We start from the raw sequence: 22,975 nt of genomic DNA, 5'->3' as shown, positions 1-22,975 counted from the left end.
GACCCTCCCGTGTCAGTCCAGGAAAGCCCTGGATGATATACCAGTCTACTCCATCCTCTTTGCAGCTACTTCAAGTTCCGCATGGAACCCCAAGCTGGGATGCCTGATCCACTTATCCCAGAGTTACTTGGTGACTTAGTTTCTGTGGAACCATCCAGCACTGAGGTCTCTGAACCCTCAGGCCTTCAGGTTTTGTTCCTGCTATCCAGCGCTGGGGTCTCTGAACCCCCAGGCCTTCAAGCCTGCTCCCTGTGGGTTACATTCTTGTTGCTGCTCTGGATCAAACTCCTCCCATCTCCTCCTAGGAACATGTGACCCCCAGTTTATATGTGAGGCCTGCCCCTGCCAATACAAGTTAATGATCCGTCCAGGGCTCTCCATACAAACTGCCTGCACCCCAGTCCCCAGCCCGCCTTCCTTCTAGAACATTTCAATATAAGGTAAGGGAGATCTTTCTGGGCAGAATGCAGGTGTCCACACCCTCCTATCTCTACTCTGTCACTCCTCCCATCCAAACCAGACAGAACAACCAGGCCTTAAAGTGACAAATGCAAAGAACGTGGTGACGTACGACGAGCCGAGAAAATTGAAGTGCAATAGCCAGTGCGGCTCTTCTGCTTGGTTTCGAGCATCCGTAGAACTTTGTGCGTCGGAATTATGTACACACGATGGATTTTGTTGTTGGAAAATTTGAGATCCAGATCCACTGATAAGGCTGCATTGATGGGCATTTAAATGTAAGTTTCTTTCCTCAAACCTCCCCCCTCAAAGTTTTTTTCCTTAAAATTCCCTCCTAAACTTGGGGTGCGTGTTATACGCCGGCGCGTGTTATACGTCGATAAATACGGTAATAGCTTTTATTCAAAGACAAGAAAAGAGCATGATGTCACCTCTCCACCTCAACCAATCAGAGAACACTTAGCATTCATTAAGAAAATACAAAGCTTTCTCTGAATGGTGCCAAGCAGCTGACCTCCTGTGTTCAGTAAGCAAAAGTCCAGCCACTCAGTGCGGCACTTAGAAGCAAGTGGAGATCACTGGAGTAGCAGTGCCTATTTCAGTGATTTCCAGCTTCCAGGGGTATCAGCCAGGTATGGTATGTACTATATGTAGCCAGGTGCTGGCTAACTTTACCTGTGTCATTGTGGGACATTCTGTAACACCAGCTGCAGTGATCCTGCTTCCCTCTAGTGCTCAGCCTGGACACTGTGTCATCATCTCCAGCAAGTGAGCAAGCAGATCCACCATTGGCAACTCCCTGTTGGCGGAGTGACTGTTGGAGGTCACTCTAATTATCAGCGTTACAGACCTAGCTGAATCCCAGCGCCCAGGCACCCTTCACTGGATGCAGACTCTTCGAGAGCCTGTTCCAAGACATCCTATTCCCTTGAGCCTTGGTATCATCAGGATTGGTGAGCAGGCAGAAGCCAACCCTGTGTACAAATTACAAGGACACTGCATGCAGACACCTTTATCCCATCTCTTTACATTAAAGCCTTGAAAAAACAACACTTTGCATATGCTATTTTCTGTTGCTGCCCGCCATTGCACAGCAATCCTTCTGGGTCCTTGTTGAGCTAGCTGAAAACACTTGTAGCACCCTCTAGCTAGTGTGCTAGTGTACATATTGTTGTTGTTATTGTAGATAAATTGGCTTGGCTGAGAGCCAGGCCTGGGTCAGGGATTAGTGACTCAGAGAGGCTGGGTGACTGATTCGGACAGTTCTTCTGGTGCCTCCACCTGTTTTATGGAACCTTGGAGAAGCTTCAAGATGCAGTAGTGGAGGCTAGGAGGGGCTATTTGGAATAATTTATGAGGGCCCCAGCCATTCCCTAGCAGAAAGGGGTTGGAAGGGGGCAGGCCACATCATAAATAGCCATGGGCCGTGCCAGCAGGGGAAGTTGGGTGGAAGATGGAGATGGAGTGCTGAGGAGGCTGTCAGGGGCCCTTGAGGGCACCCCCTAGACTGGGGGGGTGACTTCAGTCCTGGGGCTCGGGTGCTTGAGGGACCCTCTACAACACATGGAGAAATCCTTTCCTGGAGACACGGGAACAAGTGAGAGGACAGCAGGAGTAGGTTAGCACATCATGGAGATCTCCTGAGTGTCAGCCGGGTGGGCTAGTGAGTGTCAGTCTAGAGAACTGTGGGGGGAAGTTAGCTTGGAGGGCTAGTGAAAGGGGCTTCTGCAGCCAGGAGGGCTGACAGGGCCTAAAGACGTGGTGCTGGGAGCAGTGACCACATAGAGGAAGTGCTGGGAAAGTGTGAGCTGTGTCACCCTATCTATTCTCCAAGTATAGGGGCTGCGAGTCCCTGCTTGTAATGGGCTTTCGCTACAAAAGCAAGAGTGTGCTGGAGGAAGAGGAGGAGCTGTATATAGGGACTGTTTATAAGACTGTATATATGAAAAGTTGTCCCAGAAGTTTGTTTGAAGTCAAGTGGGCATCCCATGAACTCCCATCTCTATCCAAGTCATGAACTGTTCTCTAACTCAAGAGTGACTGTGAAAATTTGGTGTGCCTGGCTGTGCAGGATGGGGAATCCCGCTCTACTTGCGGCTCCCTAGAAGGTGAATCCCATTCTACTTGCGGCTCCCTAGACACTGAACACCACATCTACATCACAAACACTCCTTCACTCTCCTCTTCTCCCCCCACTTAAAGGACTCAATCTCAATCTGCACGCATTAGAGGAACTCTACTCAGAGGTTAAATATTGCATTATTGTAACGTGTTTATTAATTGTGCCACAAACTTTTTGGGCCCGTGGCATCTGGATTTGAAGAAAGCAGTCTGACATAAAAGGTCATTCTTTTTCTTTTCATACTTGGGGTCAAAGGTTCATTTTAGGAACTACTGGTTATTACTGTTTGACTCTGATTTTCTTTGCATTGCATAACCTTTGTATATTTACCAAGAGTAGAAGTTTAACACTGAAAGATATCTGCCAAAGTCATTCTTGCTCTTTTCTACTTCAAGAAACTTAAGTAAAATATGTGTTACTTTGCTACAGTCTGGTGTCTGTGTACTTGTACTATCACTTTGAAATATGTCCAAATCCAGGGTGTCAGCAGGTCTGCAAGGTCAGGGCAACCTTTGGGGTCAGTCATCTACCAGTGGCCCTCATCTGGTTGGCACTATTGTCCTGGCTGGACCAGTGCAGTTATGTATTACATACCCATGCCTGAAATTATTCTTTACTAATTACCAAACATTTAAACATTATGCATGCAGTAGTTTCAATTCAGTGTATTGTTCGCTAATTTTATGACGATGTTCCATTATGTATACTGGTTATTTTAGGCGCAGTATTAATCAGTGCGCTGCTACATGTATAAAAGATATGAAAGGTTACCTGTCCTGTAATTTGGAGTACTTGGTCCATGATGAACAACCTGGATTTAAAAGACAAAGCATTAATCAAGCTACATAATCATTTTATAGTATAATAAAATGTGTTTTAAAGGTCTTAGGTGGAGTGACTAAGGCCGCGTACACACGCGGGGACTGTTCGCTCAACTTTGTTCGTCAAACAGTTTCAGCGGACAGTCCGCTCAAAATTAGCATGGACGGACATGGCCACACACGACGTACGAACAGTTTGCTGAAACCGTGCGCGATGACCTGAACGGCACGTACGACGGGACTAGAAAACGACGTCCTATACACTGCAATGCAACCTTCGGCGTATAAATTCTTTCTGAGCATGCGCGGAACTTTGTTTGACGAACAAGCCTACACACGAGGGGACTGTTCGCTGAAACAAGGTTTCAGCGGACAGTTTTTCGGAAATTCCGAAAAACCTTGTTCAGCAGACTGTTCGCTGAAACTGTCCGCTGAAAGCCCACACACGAGCGGACTGTCCGCCGAAACACTGTTCAGCGGACAAAGTTGAGCGAACAGTCCCCGCGTGTGTACGCGGCCTAAAAGTATCTACTGTATCTATTATTGTCATCTGGTTAAAGTGGAAAGGGGAAGGGTTTAAAAAACTACTATTTGAGGACATTTCCCTTTACTTCTTGCCCCAGAGATGCACACGTAAGTTAGAGTAAATCTCCTAAGGTGGGGTAATTCCCCTCTTAGCTGTCCCTGGAACAGGTGTCCCCATTGGAACATTTCCCATAACTCCTGTTATGAGTATAACTACAATTTTGAATTTTCCCTCACTTTATTTCTCAGTGATCACAGTAGAAATAGAGAGACAAATTTCCCCAAAGTGGACAATGACACTTTTTGACAGAGGGTCTAACCCTTCCCCACTCACTAGCGAACGAAAAAAAGAGGTTTTGCCTAGAGATACGCTTCAATTCATGATACTTATAGCATCTAAAGTAGCAGTATTTCATTGACTCTTCTAAGTAAATTCGTACATAGAAAGGAAGAGTGTGCAGCAATGTTTGGGCTTGAGAACACAGATGTTTTATCACTGGTGGCCTCAAGGGACATAAGAAACCCTAAGGGCCGGTTCACACTGCAGGCGAGGCGAGGCGACTCCGACTTGCCTCGCCGCGACCTGCCGCGACCTCAGCGGCAACTTGCAGATGACTTCTGTATAGAAGTCAATGCAAGTTGCCCCGAGGTCGCCCAAAAGTAGTACAGGAACCTTTTTTCTGAGTCGGAGCGACTCGAGTCGCTCCTCTCAGAACGGTTCCATTGTACAGAACGGGGGCGACTTGCGAGAGCGAGGCGAGGCGAGTCGTGTCGCCTCGCATCGCCCGCTGTGTGAACCGGCTCTTAGTGGTTTACCTAGGTAGTATCCACTGAACACTATACTAATTATTATGGGTGGAGCAACCCTTTACTGGCTTACCATATATGCTAAACCAGAGATGTGTTTGTTTGTTTTTTACCTACATTTGTCCTTGGTTGGATTGCTGATGGTAAACGTTGGCTATAACCTCCTCTTAGATGACTGCTGCCATAGTTTTTTGAAGGTACAGCCCCTGCAAGTGAAAATGATTTCATTATATTGCTATAATCTGTCAAAAGGGGTTCATACTGTAGTTCTTTGGTGAAATACAGTATAGTGTTTGTAATATATATATACATTATATATATATATATATATATATATATATATATATATATATATATATATATATATACATACATGCACTATGTTACCAATAGTATTGGGACGCCTGCCTTTACATGCCTTTGGGATGAATTTGAGCGGAGACTGTGAGCCAGGCCTTCTCATCCAACATCAATGCCTGAGCTCACAAATGCACTTCTGGAAGAATGGTCAAACATTCCCATAGACACACTCCTAAACCTTGTGGACAGCCTTCCCAGAAGAATTGAAGCTGTTATAGTTGCAAATTGTGGGCCAACTCAATATTGAACCCTATGGACTACGACTGGGATGACATTAAAGTGCGTGCAAAGGCAGATGTCCCAATACCTCTGATAAAATAGTGGGTATCTCATCTGCAAGTTCAGAATAAAACTAAACAGCACAAAATCGTGATCTGAAAAAAAAGTTAAGTATACTTCCCATATCCCCTTCTTACCCAGCTTGGCAGATGGATGTTCTCCAATGGCCATAGTCTCCATTGACCTAATCATATCTGACATATCTTTGGTGTTTGGTACACTTGCGCTTTTTTGAACATCTCTTTTGCAGCTAGCAGAATCTGTACAATCCTTATATCAAGACATTGAAAACATTTATTAATGAATACTATCATGATTGTCATTTAATCCTACTAAAAAGATATACAACTTAGCACAGCATATGACCTAAATAAACGTCAGCACATACGCACAAAATTCCTTTATAATGTTTTTTTTTTTCATGGCAAACTTCTGTTAAGTAGCTTTTCAAACTATAAACAAAATGTACAAAAAGTATATGTGAGTAAAAGCGAACACCTAATCTCTGTACTGAGTTGAAATAAGGGGCTTAAAGAGCTGGGGTGGAGAAAAAGCAGTACACTTATCTTCCCAGTGAATGGCTGTGCACGGAGGCATGTCAGCACAAGTCTGATCATTGGAGAAAATTGACCATGCTGGGATGGATGTGCTCTCATGCCTAGTGTAGGCAGTTGAAATAGGAGAGAAGCGGTACTGGCAGGATCACCAGGTATTACACCCAAAGGAAGAAATACAAAGAGAACAGGATGCTTTTAACAGAAGTGCATGATACAACTGACACATATCAGGAATATGAAATGTTGGGGTAACATATTCTTCAAGCTTAACCTGGCCCCATGGTTATTTTTATTTTTATATTTTTTAATGATCTAATTCAGTTGAGCATTGGCAGCCACACACTAATCGAAATTTGACCGGTCTCTGCTGAACTAGCCAAATTTTATTCGGTGTATGGCCAACTTAAAGTGGTTGTAAACCCATGGGATAAAAAAAAAAGCAACATGCAAGGCAAAGGCATAATGAGCTAGTATGCATAGCATACTAGCTCATTATGAATAACTTACCTGAAAACGAAGCCCCCGAAGCGGTCCTCCGTCTTCATGTCCGCCACTGCCATGGATCCCGGAGTGACTTCCGGGTCTCGCTGCTCCGGCGCTGTGATTCGCCGGAGCAGCGATGACGTCACTCCCGTGCATGCGCACGGGAGCCGACACTCGTGGCATATCGCCGCTATCTGCGGCCTGCCCAGTGCGCCTGCGCGGCGCTGTCTACGGCGCCTGTCTTTTTGTAAATATCTCCTAAACCGTATAGGTTTAGGAGATATTTCTTGGACCTACAGGTAAGCCTTAATCTAGGTTTACCTGTAGGTCAAAGTGGTTTGTAAGGGTTTACAACCACTTTAATACTAAAAAGACAAAGGAAAACCAGTGAGGAAGGGACATACAGGACTAAAAACCTGTTGGACTTTTTAATAACTGTTTATGTTCTTTTATGGGGCAACACAAAGATTAGCTAATACTGTATAATATAGAAGCAACATTTTAAGAAACACAACTGTAGCCCTGGAAGGTGCAGAGATTGGGAATGGCAAAAATAAAGGAAAATCATTTAATAGATTAAAATACATTCAGCTATATCAAAATCAAGATTTCAAAGCCACACAACGTAGCATGTTGTCTGTCAAGAAAAAAAGGGAAAATAAAGGTATCGGATGCTTTGTTGTATATTCATTAAAACAGGATGTAGTAAACAAATACACTTGAGCCCCTTGTCTACATTAAAGGAAGAAGTAGGAAATTATTTTTTAACCACTTCAGCCCCGGGCCATTTGGCTGCCTAAAGACCAGAAGACTTTTTACAATTTGGCACTGCACTGCTTTAACTGGTAATTGCGCAGTCATGCAATGCTGTACCCAAACAAAATGTGCGTCCTTATTTCCCACTAATAGAGCTTTCTTTTTTTGGTATTTGATTGCTTCTGCGATTTTTTTTTGCGATATAAACGGAAAAAGACTGAAAATTTCGAAAAAAAAAAATGATATTTTCTACATTTTGTTATAAGAAAAATTCAAAAAACTCAATTTTAGTCATATATTTGGGCCAAAATGTATTCAGCCACATGTCTTTGGTAAAAAAAAAAATGTCAATAAACTATATCTTTAGTGGTTTGCGCAAAAGTTCTACAAACTAGGGTACAGTTTCTGGAATTTACGCAGCTTTTAGTTTGACTGGCTCATTTCTTGAGGGGCTAAAATGGCAGGGCGGTACTAACCGCCCCCAAATGGCCCCATTTTGGAAAGTAGACACCCCAAGGAAATTGCCGAGAGGCATGCTGAGACCATTGAATATTAAAAAATGTTGTCCCAAGTGATTGAAAAATGACAAAAAAAATATTTTTTTTTTTACAAAAAGTTGTCACTAAATTATATATTGCTCATACATGCTATGGTTATATGTGGAATTACACCCCAAAATACATTCTGCTGCTTCTCATGAGTACGGGGGTACCACATGTGTGAGACTTTTTGGGAGCCTAGCCACGTACAGGACCCCGAAAACTAAGCACCACCTTCAGGATTTCTAAGGGCTTAAATTATTGATTTCACTCCTCACTACCTGTCACAGTTTTGAAGGCCATAAAATACCAAGATAACACAAACCCCACCCAAATTACCCCCCCACCCCAAAGCACCTTGTCCCCATTTTGATGAGGACAAGGGACTCTTCCTGACAACCCTGGCCGTTGGTTGTCGGGGTCTGTGGGCGGGGGGCTTATCGGAATCCAGGAGCCCCCTTTAATAAGGGGGCCCCCAGATCCCAGCCCCCCACCCTATGTGAATGAGTATGGGGTACGATGTACCCCTACCCATTCACCTGGGGAAAATGTGTACATAAAAAAACACAACACAGGTTTTTAAAGTACTTTATTAGACAGCTCCAGGGGTCTTCTTCCATCTTCGGGGGTCTTCTCGCCAGGTTCCTCCGCTATCTTCTGCTCTTTTGCTAGCTCTTTTACTAGCGGAGAATGATGTCACAGTCCCGGAGGATGCTGGGACTGTGACATCATAAGGGGCAGGGTCACCGTGTGACATCACCCGGTGACCCCGCACCTTATACCTATATAAGTCACCGCACAACGCGTCCCTGCCATTGCGGCCAGAGAGAGCGTTGTGTCAACATCGGAAGGAAGAAGAAGAGAAGAAGGAGAAGAAGGTGGCGGCGACAGCGACGAGACCAGGCCAACGCTAGTAAAATAGCTATAAGAAGATAGCGGAGGCCCGACAAGAAGATTCGAAGTTGGGACAAGACCCCGAAGTCGGAAGAAGACCCCCAGACAGCGGCGATGACGAAGAAGAAAGCCGGGCTCCTCCACTAGTAAAAGAGCAGAAGATAGCGGAGGAAGCCTGGCTAGAAGACCCCCGAAGACGGAAGAAGACCCCTGGAGCTGTCTAATAAAGTACTTTAAAAATCTGTGTTGTGTTTTTTTTATGTACACTTTTTCCCCCAGGTGAATGGGTAGGGGTACATCATACCCATACTCATTCATATAGGGTGGAGGGCGGGGATCTGGGGGCCCCCTTATTAAAGGGGGCTCCCGGATTCCGATAAGCCCCCCGCCCGCAGACCCTGGCAACCAAAGGCCAGGGTTGTTGGGAAGAGGCCTTTGTCCTCATCAACATGGGGACAAGGTGCTTTGGGGTGGGCGGGCCGCAGGGCTCCCCTTCCCCAAAGCACCCCCATGTTGAGGGCATGGGGCCTGGTACGACTCGGGGGGGGGTGCTTGCTCGTCCCCACCCCCTTTCCTGACTGGCCGCGCTGCGTGCTCCGATAAGGGACTGCTATGGACTTTGGGGGGACCCCCACGCTGTTTTTTCTGCGTAGGGGTTCCCCTTTAAATCCATACCAGGTGACGGGGCTAGCGAGGTGTCAATCTAGCCGATGGAGGTGGCGACATTGACTTCTAGTTCAGTCTACCAGGAGACACGTTCAAAATGAACGGACTTTTCTCCATGTGCGGGCAAGTCCGTTCATTTAAAAAGTCTGGCGGACTAGCACACAGACGGGCAGATTGTCCGCCGGACTGCCGAGTCTGGTGGTGGACAATTTTGAGTCAAGACTTTTGAGAAGAAAAAGTCCCCCGGAAGCCTACAAACGGGCGGATTGTCCGCCGGACTCTGGTCCGCCGGACCAAGCCCGCCGGATCGTCCGATGGGCATAAGGGCGTAAATTTTTGATTTCACTCCTCACTACCTATCACAGTTCCGAAGGCCATAAAATGCCAAGATGGCATAAACCCCCCATATGACCCCATTTTGGAAAGTAGACACACCAAGCTATTTGTTGAGAGGCATGGTGAGTATTTTGCAACTCTCATTTGTTTTTGAAAATGAAGAAAGAAAAGAAAAATATTTATTTATTATTTATGTGACAAAAAGCGAGATCTGCAAAATACTCAACATACCTCTCAGCAAATATCCTGAAGTGTCTTCTTTCCAAAATGGGGTCATTTGGGGGTGTTTTGTGCTATATTGACATTTCATGGCCTCCGTAACTGTGATAGGTAGTGAGGAAGTGAAATCACCATTTTACGCCCTTAGAAAGCCTGAAGGCGGTGATTGGTTTTCGTGGCCCTGTACATGGCTAGGCTCCCAAAAAGTCTCACACATGTGGTATCCCCGTACTCAGGAGAAGCAACAGAATGTATTTTGGGGTGTAATTCCACATATGTCCATGGCATGTTTGAGCAATATATCATTGACAACTTTGTGCAAAATAAAAAAATATATATTTTTCCCGCAACATGTGTCAAAATATAAAATATTCCATGGACTCGATATGCCTGTCAGCAAATAGCTTTGGGTGTCTACTTTAGTGATGGACGAACTTCCGACGGGACGTTTCACGAACGCGAACCGCGGACATGGCCAAAAGTTTGCGAACTGCAAGGTTCGTGGCGGACCCCGTTGACTTTAATGGCAGGCGAACCATAAAAACCTCCAGGACATATTTTCAGCCACAAAATACTTACTAGCTGTGCACACATAGTCCCACAACATGGACATTGACATAACGTAAAAGTATTAAGTTAATCTGGGATCGACAACAAGCATTCTTTTTTATCTGTGAAATTTTGACAATTCAGGAGCGCATGAAGGCCATGGAGGAGAGGCAAGGTCAGGCCAGTCTATGAAGGAGTTGCAGGAGATGATCAGTGCCACAGTCAGGGCTGCACAGTCCTGTGCCAGTGTCCCAGTGTGCCAACCTGTGCTTGAGCCCCTCCCTCTGCCCGTCCCTTACCCCCACCTATGCAGGGCCCCACTGCGGTGGTCCGGAGGTGCCAGTCCAGTGCTGATACTCAGCCATGGTGCTGGCACTGCCTGCTGATTGGCTTCTCCGCTGCTATCTCCCTCACTGTTTGAAACCAGCACCGCTATAGAGACTGAGCACTGACACCAGCACCGTGATAGAGAGCACTGACACCAGCACCGAGATAGAGAGCACTGAGACCACACCAGCACCGAGATAGAGAGCGCTGCCACCACACGAGCACCGAGATAGAGAGAGAGCACTGACACCAGCACCGTGATAGAGAGCACTGACTACCAGCACCGAGATAGAGAGCACTGATACCAGCACTGAGATAGAGAGCACTGATACCAGCACCGAGATAGAGAGCACTGATACCAGCACAGAGATAGAGAGCACTGACACCAGCACCGAGATAGAGAGCAGTGACACCAGCACTGTGATAGAGAGCAGTGACAACAGCACCGTGATAGAGAGCACTGACACCAGCACCGTGAGAGCACTGACACCAGAACCGTGATAGAGAGCACTGACACCACACCAGCACCGTGATAGAGAGCACTGACACCAGCACCGAGATAGAGAGAGAGCACTGACACCAGAACCGTGATAGAGAGCACTGACACCACACCAGCACCGTGATAGAGAGCACTGACACCAGCACCTGATGCTGGATCCGGATGAGACCTGTCGATGCGTCGGCTGAAAGAATGATCTCATATCAGAAGTGACCAACACATCTTCAAACCGCCCTCTTCTTGCAGGCGCTGTTGGATTGGTACCCGCAACTCCTTCTCTGGGAGTGGGAATTCCTCTGCCAGCGCACGCAAAAGCAGAATGCAGCATTTCTCTAAGCAAGGCCTGTAAGTGCTCCATTCTGACAGCCCTCTGTGATGGTGGTAACATTTCCATCATTTTGTGTTTGTAACGGGGTCTAAGTACGTTGCCACCCAGTACTGGTCCTTGACCTTTATGCTTTTTATACGGGGGTCCCTGTTAAAACACTGGAGCATGAAGGCCCCCATTTGCACTAAACTGGAAGCGGTGTGGTGGCCTGGCTCCTGCTCATCATCCAGGATAATGTCATTCTCCTCGTTCTCCTCTCCCCATCCACGCACAACAACAGGGATCCCAGAAAGGTTTAAAGCATGCTCTTCTTGCCCCTCCTCATCCGCCCCGGCACCATCCTCCTCTGACTCCTCTTCAGACTCCTGTTGTTGACTTGTCTCAGATAGAGTTGCCCCCCTGGGAATTCATCCAGCCTTGTGACTTCCTCATCTTCCTGCTCCTGCTCCTCATGCTCCATAAAGAAGGCATAAGGTACAACGTCACTGATAGTGCCATGGCTGCGACTGACCAGTTTGGTGATCTCATAAAATGGCTGCAGAAGTCTGCATGCGTCGCGCATGAGCAGCCACTGGCGCGGCGAAAAAAAAACCAAGCTACCCAGAACCTGTTCCTGAACCTGTGATGGAAGGTGGAGTGGAGGACAATTCTGAGGAGAGAGGAGAAGGAGAAGTAGAAGAGGCTGGACAGCGAGAGCCTGGAGTGTGGCTTTGTAGGTTCTGTTGCTCCCACTGGGCTCGGTGATGGCAGCTCATGTGCCTTCTTAAGGCGGTCGTCCCTCGGTGAGTGTTCGGATTACCGCGACTTATGCGACTTATGCGTTGACTGCAAAGGCTGCAGATGGCAACACTATTGTCAGCAGCGGACACGTTAAAAAAAGCCCACACTGCGGAGCCATGTGTCGGCATCCTGGGAGCGCCAGATATGACCGTACATGGTTGATGCCTCGCTCCTGATACATTAGCAGTCTGGTTTGTCCCTCCTGTGCCATGTAAGTTTCGCCTGCTTCTCCTCCCTATCTGCTGGTCCATATCTCCCTCTGAAATCTCCTCCTCTTCCTTTCTTGTGGGCACCCACGTGACATCACTAGACACGTCATCATCAACGTCACCTTCCCCACCGCTATAATTAGAGATCTCGGAGTAGGCAGCAACACCGGGGACCGACCTCCTTGGGCTGATCTGGGTACTGTCGTCAGACTGCTGAGTGGCGGTTGTTGCTACCTCCTCTTCCTGATCCAATGCCAATAATGGCTGCGCATCGGCAATGTCTTGTGATGGATCGGAAAATAATTCCTGTGACTCAAGCGGAGGGTATATGGTATTGGCGGTGTTGGTGGTAGTGTCTTTGGGGGTGCACACAGCAGAGAGTGAAGAGGGTGCAGATCGAGAGGATTAGGAGGGTGCAGAAGAGTAAGGCTGAGTGAGCCACTCAACCAAGTCAGGTGTGCCCTTTGACGTAATCGAACGCACCTTCTACAATTTGCCACTTTGGCTCAAGCCTGTTGCTCCTGTCCTACCCCTACCACCCCTGCGGAAGGGCCTGCCTCTTCCTCTGCCTGTCATTTTTTAAATTACCCTGTGACAAAAGTCACAGGGTATATAACACCCCGCTTCAATCTGTCGTTTTAGGGGGCCACTGGTCTATCACACCAGTTATAATACTTTTTTCTAATTGTGTTTGTCACTCTTTGTAGTATTGCTGCAGAACCACTCAGCAGTCACAATGCTGCACAGTGGAAACGCACTATACTATGCTTTCTATATTTGAAAGTATTTTATACGTGTATTACACCCCTATATACTGCACACCAAATAGTACACCTATACCAGTCCTTAAAAGGACCTTTGTAGACCTAGTAGTAGCTAGTACTAGCTAGCTAGTAGCTAGTGAATTACAGACTGTCCCTGCTCCAAACACCAAACTGTCCCTCCCTACACTGAGAAACGACAGCTGCAGAATCGGTCAGCAGCACTACATGCAGTGCACTATAATATGCTTTCTATATTTGAAAGAAAGTATATTATACGTGTATTACAATCCTATATACTGTACACCTATACCGATCCTTAAAAGGGCCTTTGTGGACCTAGTAGCTAGTGAATTGCAGACTGTCCCTGCTCCAAACACCAAACTGTCCCTCCCTACACTGAGAAAAGACAGCTGCAGAATCGGTCAGCACTCAGCAGCACAGCAGTGCACTATAATATGATTTCTATATTTGAAAGAAAGTATATTCTAAGTGTATTACAACCCTAATAGCAATAGCTAGTGATTAAACTGACTGTCCCTGCTCCACACAGCGGCCTTTCCCTACACTGACAAAAGACAGAATGTAAAATGGCCGCCAGATCAGGTCTATTTATAAGGTAGGGGGTATGTCCATGTGCTGAAATGTCTCAATTGGCTGCCCTGTACCCCATGATGGATGTGTCATGGGTCAAAGTTCTTCACAATGTAAACGCATATGTCCGCCGCGAACAGCGCCAGAAGTCCGCTGGTTTGGCGAATCGCGAACGAGCAAAGTTCGCCGTGAACCGACCATCGGGCGAACTGAAAGGCCATCTCTAGTCTACTTTCCAAAATTGGGTCATTTGAGGGGGTTTTGAACTGTCCTGGCATTTTATGCACAACATTTAGAAGCTTATGTCACACATCACCCACTCTTCTAACCACTTGAAGGCAAAGCCCTTTCTGACCCTTTTTGTTTACATGAAAATATATATATATATATTTTTTTTTGCAAGAAAATTACTTTGAACCCCCAAACAATATATATATTTTTTAAAGCAAAGGCCCTACAGATTAAAATAGTGGGTGATTTTTTTTTTCACACAGTATTTGTGAAGCGATTTTTCAAACACATTTGTTTTTGGAAAAAACTATTTTTTTTTAAATTTTAATGCACTAAAACACACTATATTGCCCAAATGTTTGATGAAATAACAAAGATGATAGGCCGAGTACATGGATACCAAACACGACATGCTTTAAAATTGCGCACAAACGTGCAACAGCGACAAACTATATACATTTTTGAAAGCCTTTACAAGTTACCACTTTAGATTTACAGAGGAGGTCTACTGCTAAAATCACAGCCCTTGATCTGACCTTCGCGGTGATACCTCACATGCATGGTGCAATTGCTGTTTACATATGACACCAGACCGACGCTTGCGTTTGCCTTTGCGAAAGAGCGGGGGGGGGGCAGCGGTGGTTTTATTTTGTTTTGTTTTTTTATTTATTTTGCTTTTTTATTTTATTTTTAAACTGTTCCTTTCATTTTTTTTTTCTTTATCATTTTTATTGTTATCTCAGGGAATGTAACATCCCCTATGACAGCAATAGGTAGTGACAGGTATTCTTTTTTGAAAGAATTGGGGTCTATTAGACCCTAGATCTCTCCTCTGCCCTCAAAGCATCTGACCACACCAAGATCAGTGTGACAAAATGCTTTCCCAATTTCCCAATAGCGCTGTTTATATCGGGCGAAATCTAAGTCATGAAATGCTTGTAGATTCCGGTTTCTTAGGGCATGGAGATGATTGGAGCAGTTTTTGTCTCTAATCAGCTCTATGGTTAGCTGGCGGAACCACCGGCAACCAGATACGGTGCCAACAATTAGTCGCTGAGGTCCACCCCTCCCATATTTTGGTTATATTCTTGTACACAGAGGGGTTTCTCCACAACACCAGTCTCTGTAGGAATTTGGACCATTGTGTCTGCGTGAAGGGAGGACAGAATGAAAACATACTTATTATCCCTCCATTTCACAGCGAGCAAATGAGCCGATCATATCGAGGGTCTCCACGAGGACGACAGAGTTCATTGTCGTTGAAGTGCATGAATGGCAAGATTTGTCCGTATCGTGCCCTGGCCATGGAAGCGGAGAACACGGGCGTATGGTGAATTGGGTCAGTGGACTAATATGACCGCAACTCACTCTTTTTAGTTACGCTATGAGGAGGGATAGGCCCAGAAAGGTCTTAAATTTGGAAACTGTAATTGGTTTCCCATCTCTGGCAAGGGAGGACAACTGGGGATTAGCGACGATGAATTGACCAGCATACAAATTACTTTGGTCCACAATAGATCTATAGAGATCTTCCGTGAAAAACAGCAAATAAAAATCAAGTGACGCAAAATCAGCTGTTTCCACCTGAATTACGGGTGCCCTGCAATTCTGGTACCTCAACAGCAGCAGAAGAAGATTGGTGTCTGATACACCTGACCTTGGCAGGGGCCACAACTCAGTCGTCAGAGCTATCTGTCATGGAGCTGCTGCCGTCTACAGGACTGTATTCTGTGCCTGAATCTGACAGATGAGTAACTTCCTCTTCACTATATGTCATGCTTAGAAACGTGTAGGCCTCTTCACTAGTGTACCTTCGATTTGCCATTTTGGGCTAAATTTACTGGTACAGTAGTAAGATTCACAGGAAAAAAAGCTCCTAGGCTGTCAGCAACTGTATCAAACGCTACCAAAAAAACTGTTAGCGAATGCAGGGATCAGGCCTGACTCTGCGAATGCTGCAGTTATGTGTTTAGTGTTTTGTAAGTCACAGTAAACGATCGATACTGCACTTGGGTGGGCTGGGCTGGGCTGGGCGGAGGGCAAAAACGCAGGTGCTAGCAGTTATCTGGGCTTTTCCCATTAACACTGCATTTTTGGGAACCCTAAACTGCTGGGGACACTAGTATGGATCTGATCAGATCAGATATTGATCCGCTAAGGGAGGTGTATGCTGCGTGCAAGGGTGTTAGCGCCACTGGCACTAGTCTGACGCTGCCTGGGGCAACGCAGGCCCTAACTGATCCTAAAACCTAACTGATATCATCTGCCAGGCGATCAGGGGGTTAAACCTTTATTGAGTAATTAATGGCGGGCGCTCTGACGGTATAAAGAACAAACTAACAAACTAACTAACCAGCGTCACCCGTAACACTTATGTCCGATCGTGTGTGGGCTTCATCTGACTTTTTCCGTCGGAATTTCCAACACACAAGTTTGAGAGCTGTATCTATAATTTTCCGACAACAAAATCCGATCGTTTAAATTCCAATCGTGTGTAGACAATTCTGATGAACAAAGTGCCATGCATGCTCAGAATAAATTATGAGACGAAAGCTATTGGCTACTGCCCTCTTTATAGTCCCGTTGTACGTGGTTTATGTCACCTCGTTCTGAACGATCAGATTTTCCGACAACTTTATGCGACCATGTGTATGCAAGACAAGTTTGGGACAAAATCCATCGGAAAAAAATCTGACGGATTTTGTCCTCGGAATGTCCTACCGTGTGTACAGGGCATTATACGGTGATCACTGGTGACAGGGGGTGAAAGGGTTAACTAGGGAGCAATCAGGGGGTTAAAAAATTTATTAGGTAATATATGGGGGTACCCGACGCTATAAAAACCTGGTGGTGAACGTAAATAGCTAACTGGCTAACTAGCGTCACCTGTGACACTTATACGGTGATCACTGGTGGCAGGGGGTGAAAGGGTTAACTAGGGGGTAATCAGGGGGTTAAAACCTTTATTAGGTAGTATATGGGGGTACCTGACGCTATACCTGAAGGTGAACCTAAATAACTAACAGGCTAACTAGAGTCACCTGCAACACTAATACTGCGATCAGAAAAAAGATTGCTTAGTGAAACTGGGGTCAGGGGGTGAAAGGGTTAACTGGGGGGGATCAAGGGTTTAAACCTTTGTTAGGGGGTACCCTAGACCTAAGGGGGCCTACCACTAACAGCCCTAACACTTATAACAGTCCCAAATTTACACCAATGCAGTGATCAGTAAAAAAAATGAAAACTGCTATGGTTGTCATTGTGACAGGGGGTGCAGGGGGGGTGATCGGGGGGTGATTGGGCGGGTGATTGAGGGGTTGATTTGTGTGCCTATGTGTACTGGTGTTGGTGTGCTGTTTGTGTAACTAACAGGTATGTCTTCTCTCCGGAATGAAAAGGCTTCACGAGGAGAGATGACATCACTTCCTCTGCTTCTGTTTATAGTTTCAGAAGCAGAGGAAGCTTCTCATTCGTCAGGAGCGATTGTGAGGGAGAGGCCATGAATCAGTGGCCTCCCCCTCAGGACAAATCACTTCTGGAACGATGCCAACCACCTCGGGGACCCCACGGGAGGGGAGTAACGCATGGGTACATTACTCTGCCTGTCCATGCCATTCTGCCAGTGTATAATGGCGCGAGGTGGTCCTGCAAGTGGTTAAAAAAAAGATACTCACTTCCATGCTGCAACATTGGTGTGATGCTGCAGCTGTTCTATGATGTCTCTAAGATAGGGTGACCAGATGTCCCCGGTTTCAGGGGACTGTTCCCAGATTGAGGATACTGTCCCTGGACCAAGTCTGTCCCTGGTTTTGTCCCCGGATTTGATTTCAACAGGAGCTTGGTCAATTTTCAAAGACAATCAGTGCAGAATTAAAAAAGAAATAAATCTGAATTATACCCCCCCTGCTCCTACTAGCTTAGGGGGTGTATTTTTTCCATTATCTGTGTCCCTTCCTGATGATGATGTGCTGGTCAGAGCAGATGGACTATTTCTTCAGTTTTCGGCACATGCCCATTCAGCTCACATGTTATTCTGCCTTGGCTCAAATCCCAGCCAGCCGCCTGCCTGCTTATCAGTGCCTTCAAGGCTTCAACACAGGTGTGCTTTGGGGGTGTCTGTGAATAGACTACATTGCACTGTGTCTGTGTCTCTGGCATAGTGGATGGTATCAGAACTCACAGGCAGCGTGGGGCACTTATTGGTTAGAAGTTAACAAAATCAGCACCCAGCAGTCATGTTATGTGACACACTGTGACAGAGCCCGCCAGAGCCACGATAGAGTGCCTGCTGCCTGTGATTCATCATAAAGCTGATGATCTTAACCAGTTTTTGATCCGCCTGATAGCAGATTTACTGCTACAGGGCAGTCGCGCTGTGCAGGATCACGTATATACGTGATCCTGCATTTCTGGGTTTCAGAGCCAATCAACGGATCCGGCGGACTCGCCTAGTGGTCTGCCTATGTAAACAAGGCAGTTCGCCATTCTGTCAGTATGGAAGACATTGATCCTGTGTTCTTGCAAAGCAAGTACAGGGATCTATGTCTTCCCTGCCCCACAGTGAGAAAACACTTGTTAGGCACACATTTAACCCATTGCTTGCCCTAGATGTTATCCCTTTCCCAGCCAGTGTCATTAGTACAGTAACAGTACATATTTTTAGCACTGATCACTGTATTAGTGTCACTAGTTCCCACAAAGTGTCAAAAGTGTCACTAATCATCGGATATTCCGATCGTGTGTGGGCCTCATTTGAAAATCCGAAATGCGTTTCTGGAAGAATGGGCAAACATTCCCATAGACACACTACTAAACCTTGTGGACAGCCTTCCTAGAACAGTTGAAGTTGTTATAACTGCAAAGGGTGGGCCAACTCAATATTGAACCCTACGGACTAAGATGCCATTAAAGTCCATGTGCATTAAAGGCAAGCATCCCAATACTTTTGGTAATATAGTGTATGTGCTGTTGTATGTTTCTTACTCAAACAGTTTTGTTTAAAATGACCATCATGTTACTCACCATCATGTTTTGTACAGCTTTTACAGCATCTCTAATCTCCTTGTCTTGGAATGCAGATTTAAATGTTTCCCATTGTTTACAGCATTCTGTAGGAAGATAATATTGTTACTCATCCTCTAACTCAAGCTTGACTGCTTTTTTGAATAAAAAGAATCTTTACTTGCCAACAAAAGAAGGTCTTTGTTGCTTGTCATTATCCCAGCAACGCATAGTAAATGCAATGGCCTTTTCTAGATTCTTCACAGAGTTTATATTCTCCAAGGATTCAAAAGTAGGACGCTGACCTTGAGGTATGCATATACTTATCAATGAAGAACACCAAACTGTCAAATTGAAGCAAAACAAGAACATGAATATTTTCAAGTACCATTGAGCCTTATTCATTACTCAATTACTCAATTTGCTAAGATTGGAGAGTGTAAAATCTGGTGCAGCTGTGCATGGTAGCCAATCAGCTTCTAACTTCAATTTCATTTAAGCTTTGACAATAAAACCTGGAAGCTGATTGGTTTCTATACAGAGCTGCACCAGATTTTGCACTCTCCATAGTAAATCAACCCCAATGAATCCTACTTCACAGGACACAGGAGAGTTATTTCTTAAACTATTGGATTATGTTCCACCTCCAGGTGACTGGACACTAGCAAATAGCAAAGGTTGACACCACACAGCATATCCCTCCCCCACCGTCAGGAAGACTGTCGGACCTAGTCTGCCAGAAAGTCTGGTTGTGTGTACGCAGCAAGTGATGGACCTGTCACTCTATGCTGAGAGAGCCTTTTCTGCTTTGATGATAGAATTTTCTTCTTGAACTGTCTTTCTCTGTTGAGCCTTGGTTCTCTAAAGCAGTGGCAGTTATCCAGAGAGGTCCCTACCCTATGGATGTTTATACACCAGAGCAAAAGTGAGGCCTGGAGTGAAAGAGCAAAAAAAAATAGCGAAGGGCTGGCATGACAGTGGGAACGCGGACAGGGCAAGTGAAAATAAGAGGGCTTACCTGATTAGAGGCAACCTGGAGGAAAGGAGGAACACATGTTGTTAAAAGGAGATGGTCCCTCCCCAGTATCCAATGAATAGTGTGGCAAGGTAGCAAGCTTGTCATGACAGAGGTGGACAGGCTTTCGTCCCAACTTAAGGCAGAGGCGGCATCCAGAGGAGTGGAGTGGCTGCAGGAACGGTTCTCATCTGACCTTGGTGATCGGGCCTTCGGGTCAGGGACAGGGGGGTTGGCATCCACACAAGTTTGGAGGGCGCTTCTCCCCGGACTCCTCCCCCAGAGCTCAATGTCATACCGGCAGTTCCTTACGAGCCCCTTCAGGACAATCCGCGAAACGGTCTGTCAGCCTACTGGGTGGTGGTCCTGGAAGGAATCCCCTTCACAGACAGAGCTCAGTGGGCGGGGCCTCTGGGAGTGTCTATGTCTCTCCTTGGCCCACCCTGCATCAGGAACAGCAACCAGCGGGCTTCGCCCCTGGCGATGAGTCAGTCGGGACAGGGCCTTGGCGGGGGAATTGCTCTGCTGCCGCCGGATGGCTCTCCTGTGACCTGACAGCACCAGCGGAGGTCTGAGACACAGAGGAGTGGAGTGGGGAGACAAGCGGCAAGATCACAAGGCCCAGGCAAAGCATCAAGGAAATCAGTGGGCAGATCCAGTGCAAAGAGGCGTGCCAACAGCCGCACGGATCCTAGGCATCCAGGGCCACATCTCCTGGAGGGCTGTTGAAGAGGGAAGAAGAGGTGACGATTGAGAGATCAGAAGGACGAGCTGTCCATGTCAGAAGGGGAGGAGTCGCATGGACGCCCTGCAGTGATGGAGGCAGGACCTTCGGCTGGTGGGACCCTTCCTATACAGCCTGGTAAGTCAATTTTTACTTCTACATGTTCTGCATGGTCTGAAGGGGAAGAGGATGTGAGTTTAAGAGGTAGGCCTAGGTCCTGTACGGAGTTTGCTGACACGTGGCCAGAGTTGCCAGCGCGGTCTTCCCCTGCAAGTTTGGTCCGCGTTCACGTCTCCGGGCCAGATGAGGGGTTGCAGGGGTTCCTTTTGGGTTTGAAAGAACTGGTCCAGAGGTTTGAACCTGGGACAAGTGCCCAGGCCAATCCATCGGGAGCCTGGGTCCTGCTTGTGTATGGGGAGGCAGCAATGGGGGCTTCAGGGTCCAGGGCTGCTCCCCCTGAGACGGCGGCACCCGTGGTAATGGCAATCGTGGTGCCAGGACAGTCTGCGGTGGCAAGCAAGTCAGAATCGGGTAGACAAGGTTGAGATGGTGGGGGAGGCCGCTACCAAACAAGATACCTTTAGGCTGGCTGACTTGGCAAAATGTGAGGTTTATGTGTGTTTTGAGGGGCCTCCGGACGCACATGTTAAAGCGGAGGTCTGGAAAAAAAATTGGAAAGGTGAGCATGTGGAGATATTCTCGCTGCTACCGCTGGAAAAATGTAATCTGGATAGGGTCAAGCCAGAGGAAAACAAGAAGGAGGATGATGAAAATCGGGAGTACAGGCTTATTCCATGGACTTTCCTTATTTAGCTGCAGGCTTTTGCCACTATGGCATGTGTGATTGGGGAAAATAATCCGGAACACTGGCGCTCTTCTGTTATCTGGATGCCGTCAGGGAGTCCTACAGAGTCTACGGGGGATCTGCGGGGTTGAGATACGTCAAGCAGCTCCTGCAGTGGAGAGCGATCCGCCCATCCTTGCTGTGGGACCACAAGGACATTAGTTTGTGGATGCGACTTATGACCTCGGGGCCGGCCCCTAATCTGGGGGGGGGGCGGTGGCTCATCTACCTCCAGACAACCGCAAAGAATAGAGGTGTATGGGCAGTATAATGAGGGTTCCTGCAAGTTTGGGGGGGCTTGCTGATACAAGCACGAGTGCTCCGGCTGCGGAGTTGCTCACCACTTGTCCCGCTGCTTCAAGCAGGAGAAGGATCATGCCAATGAGTCTGCTAACAAAAGGTGAAGGTGGAAAGGATGCAGCCTTCCTTGATAGACACCCAGATAGGGAAGCCGCATGGTTGTTAGGCTTGGGATTCTCTGAGGGATTTCACATACCTTGTACTCTGGACATGGTTCCACCAGTGTCCTGAAACTTGCGTTTGGCCAACTTTCAGAAGTTTCTGAGAAATTGCGTAAGGGAGTTGCGTTGGGCCGCATGGTTGGCCCTTTTCCTTTGCTATCTTTAGTGGATTTGGTTATCTCACCCTTAGGGATCGTGCCCAAGAAAGAGCCCCATAAGTTTTGGCTTATTAATACCAGGGTCGGTCAATGATGCGATTGACTCAGAGGCATGTACGGTATCCTACACTTCCTTTGATGCGGCTGTTTTCTGGGTGCGACACTATGGGCAAAGGGCTATGATGGCAAAACCCGATATTAAGTCTGCCTTTAGACTGCTTACCATTCATCCAGATAGCTTTTGTTTGCTGGGATATCATCGGCAAGAGGAGTTCTATGTGGATCACTGCCTTCCTATGGGCTGTACTATTTTATGTGCATTGTTCGAGAAAGTTCAGCTCCTTTGTGGAGTGGGTAGTGCAAGATATCTCTATTTTTTTATGCTGTTCACCTCCCGGGAGTTGAGAATGTCATAGCTGGGGCTTTGTCTCGATTTCAGTCGGACAGGTTCTGGAAGTTGGCGCTGTCGGTGAAGCAACGTGGGTTACTTGTTTCCCGAATGGCTGTGGAGGATTGCCTTGGGGTTGATGCCGGATGGATCAGACGGTCTGTAAGTGATATGACGTGGGCTACATATAGTAAAGTATGGCACATGTGGTTGTCTTTGTTGCAGCAGGCCAAGATGGAGCAGGGGTGCCTGGAAGTGAGGTTGCTGGTCCTGTACTTTGTCT

The 22,975-nt window shown here is 46.7% G+C and overlaps 1 protein-coding gene across 2 annotated transcripts in view; it reads right to left on the bottom strand.

The window, feature by feature from the left end:
• The window catches only part of LOC143956699 (uncharacterized), a 109,610-nt gene that overhangs the window by 26,948 nt on the left and 59,687 nt on the right, over positions 1-22,975 (bottom strand). Inside the window, exons 7-11 of one of the 2 annotated variants that reach the window (XM_077466896.1) lie at positions 19,288-19,446; positions 19,124-19,209; positions 5,511-5,643; positions 4,852-4,940; positions 3,353-3,392 (exon numbers count right to left, since the gene is read on the bottom strand). In XM_077466896.1, coding sequence (XP_077323022.1) covers positions 3,353-3,392; positions 4,852-4,940; positions 5,511-5,643; positions 19,124-19,209; positions 19,288-19,446 — 507 coding nt within the window. The remainder of the gene's footprint in view (positions 1-3,352; positions 3,393-4,851; positions 4,941-5,510; positions 5,644-19,123; positions 19,210-19,287; positions 19,447-22,975) is intronic. The other variant, XM_077466897.1, reaches the window with a different exon arrangement.

Source organism: Lithobates pipiens, unplaced genomic scaffold (assembly GCF_037356315.1).
Source record: "Lithobates pipiens isolate NorthernLeopardFrog02 unplaced genomic scaffold, aLitPip1_a1.2 Scaffold_4, whole genome shotgun sequence".
NCBI classification, from domain to species: domain Eukaryota; kingdom Metazoa; phylum Chordata; class Amphibia; order Anura; family Ranidae; genus Lithobates; species Lithobates pipiens.
The sequence above is the reverse complement of the archived record's forward strand: the minus strand, read 5'-3'. Positions and strand labels throughout refer to the sequence as shown.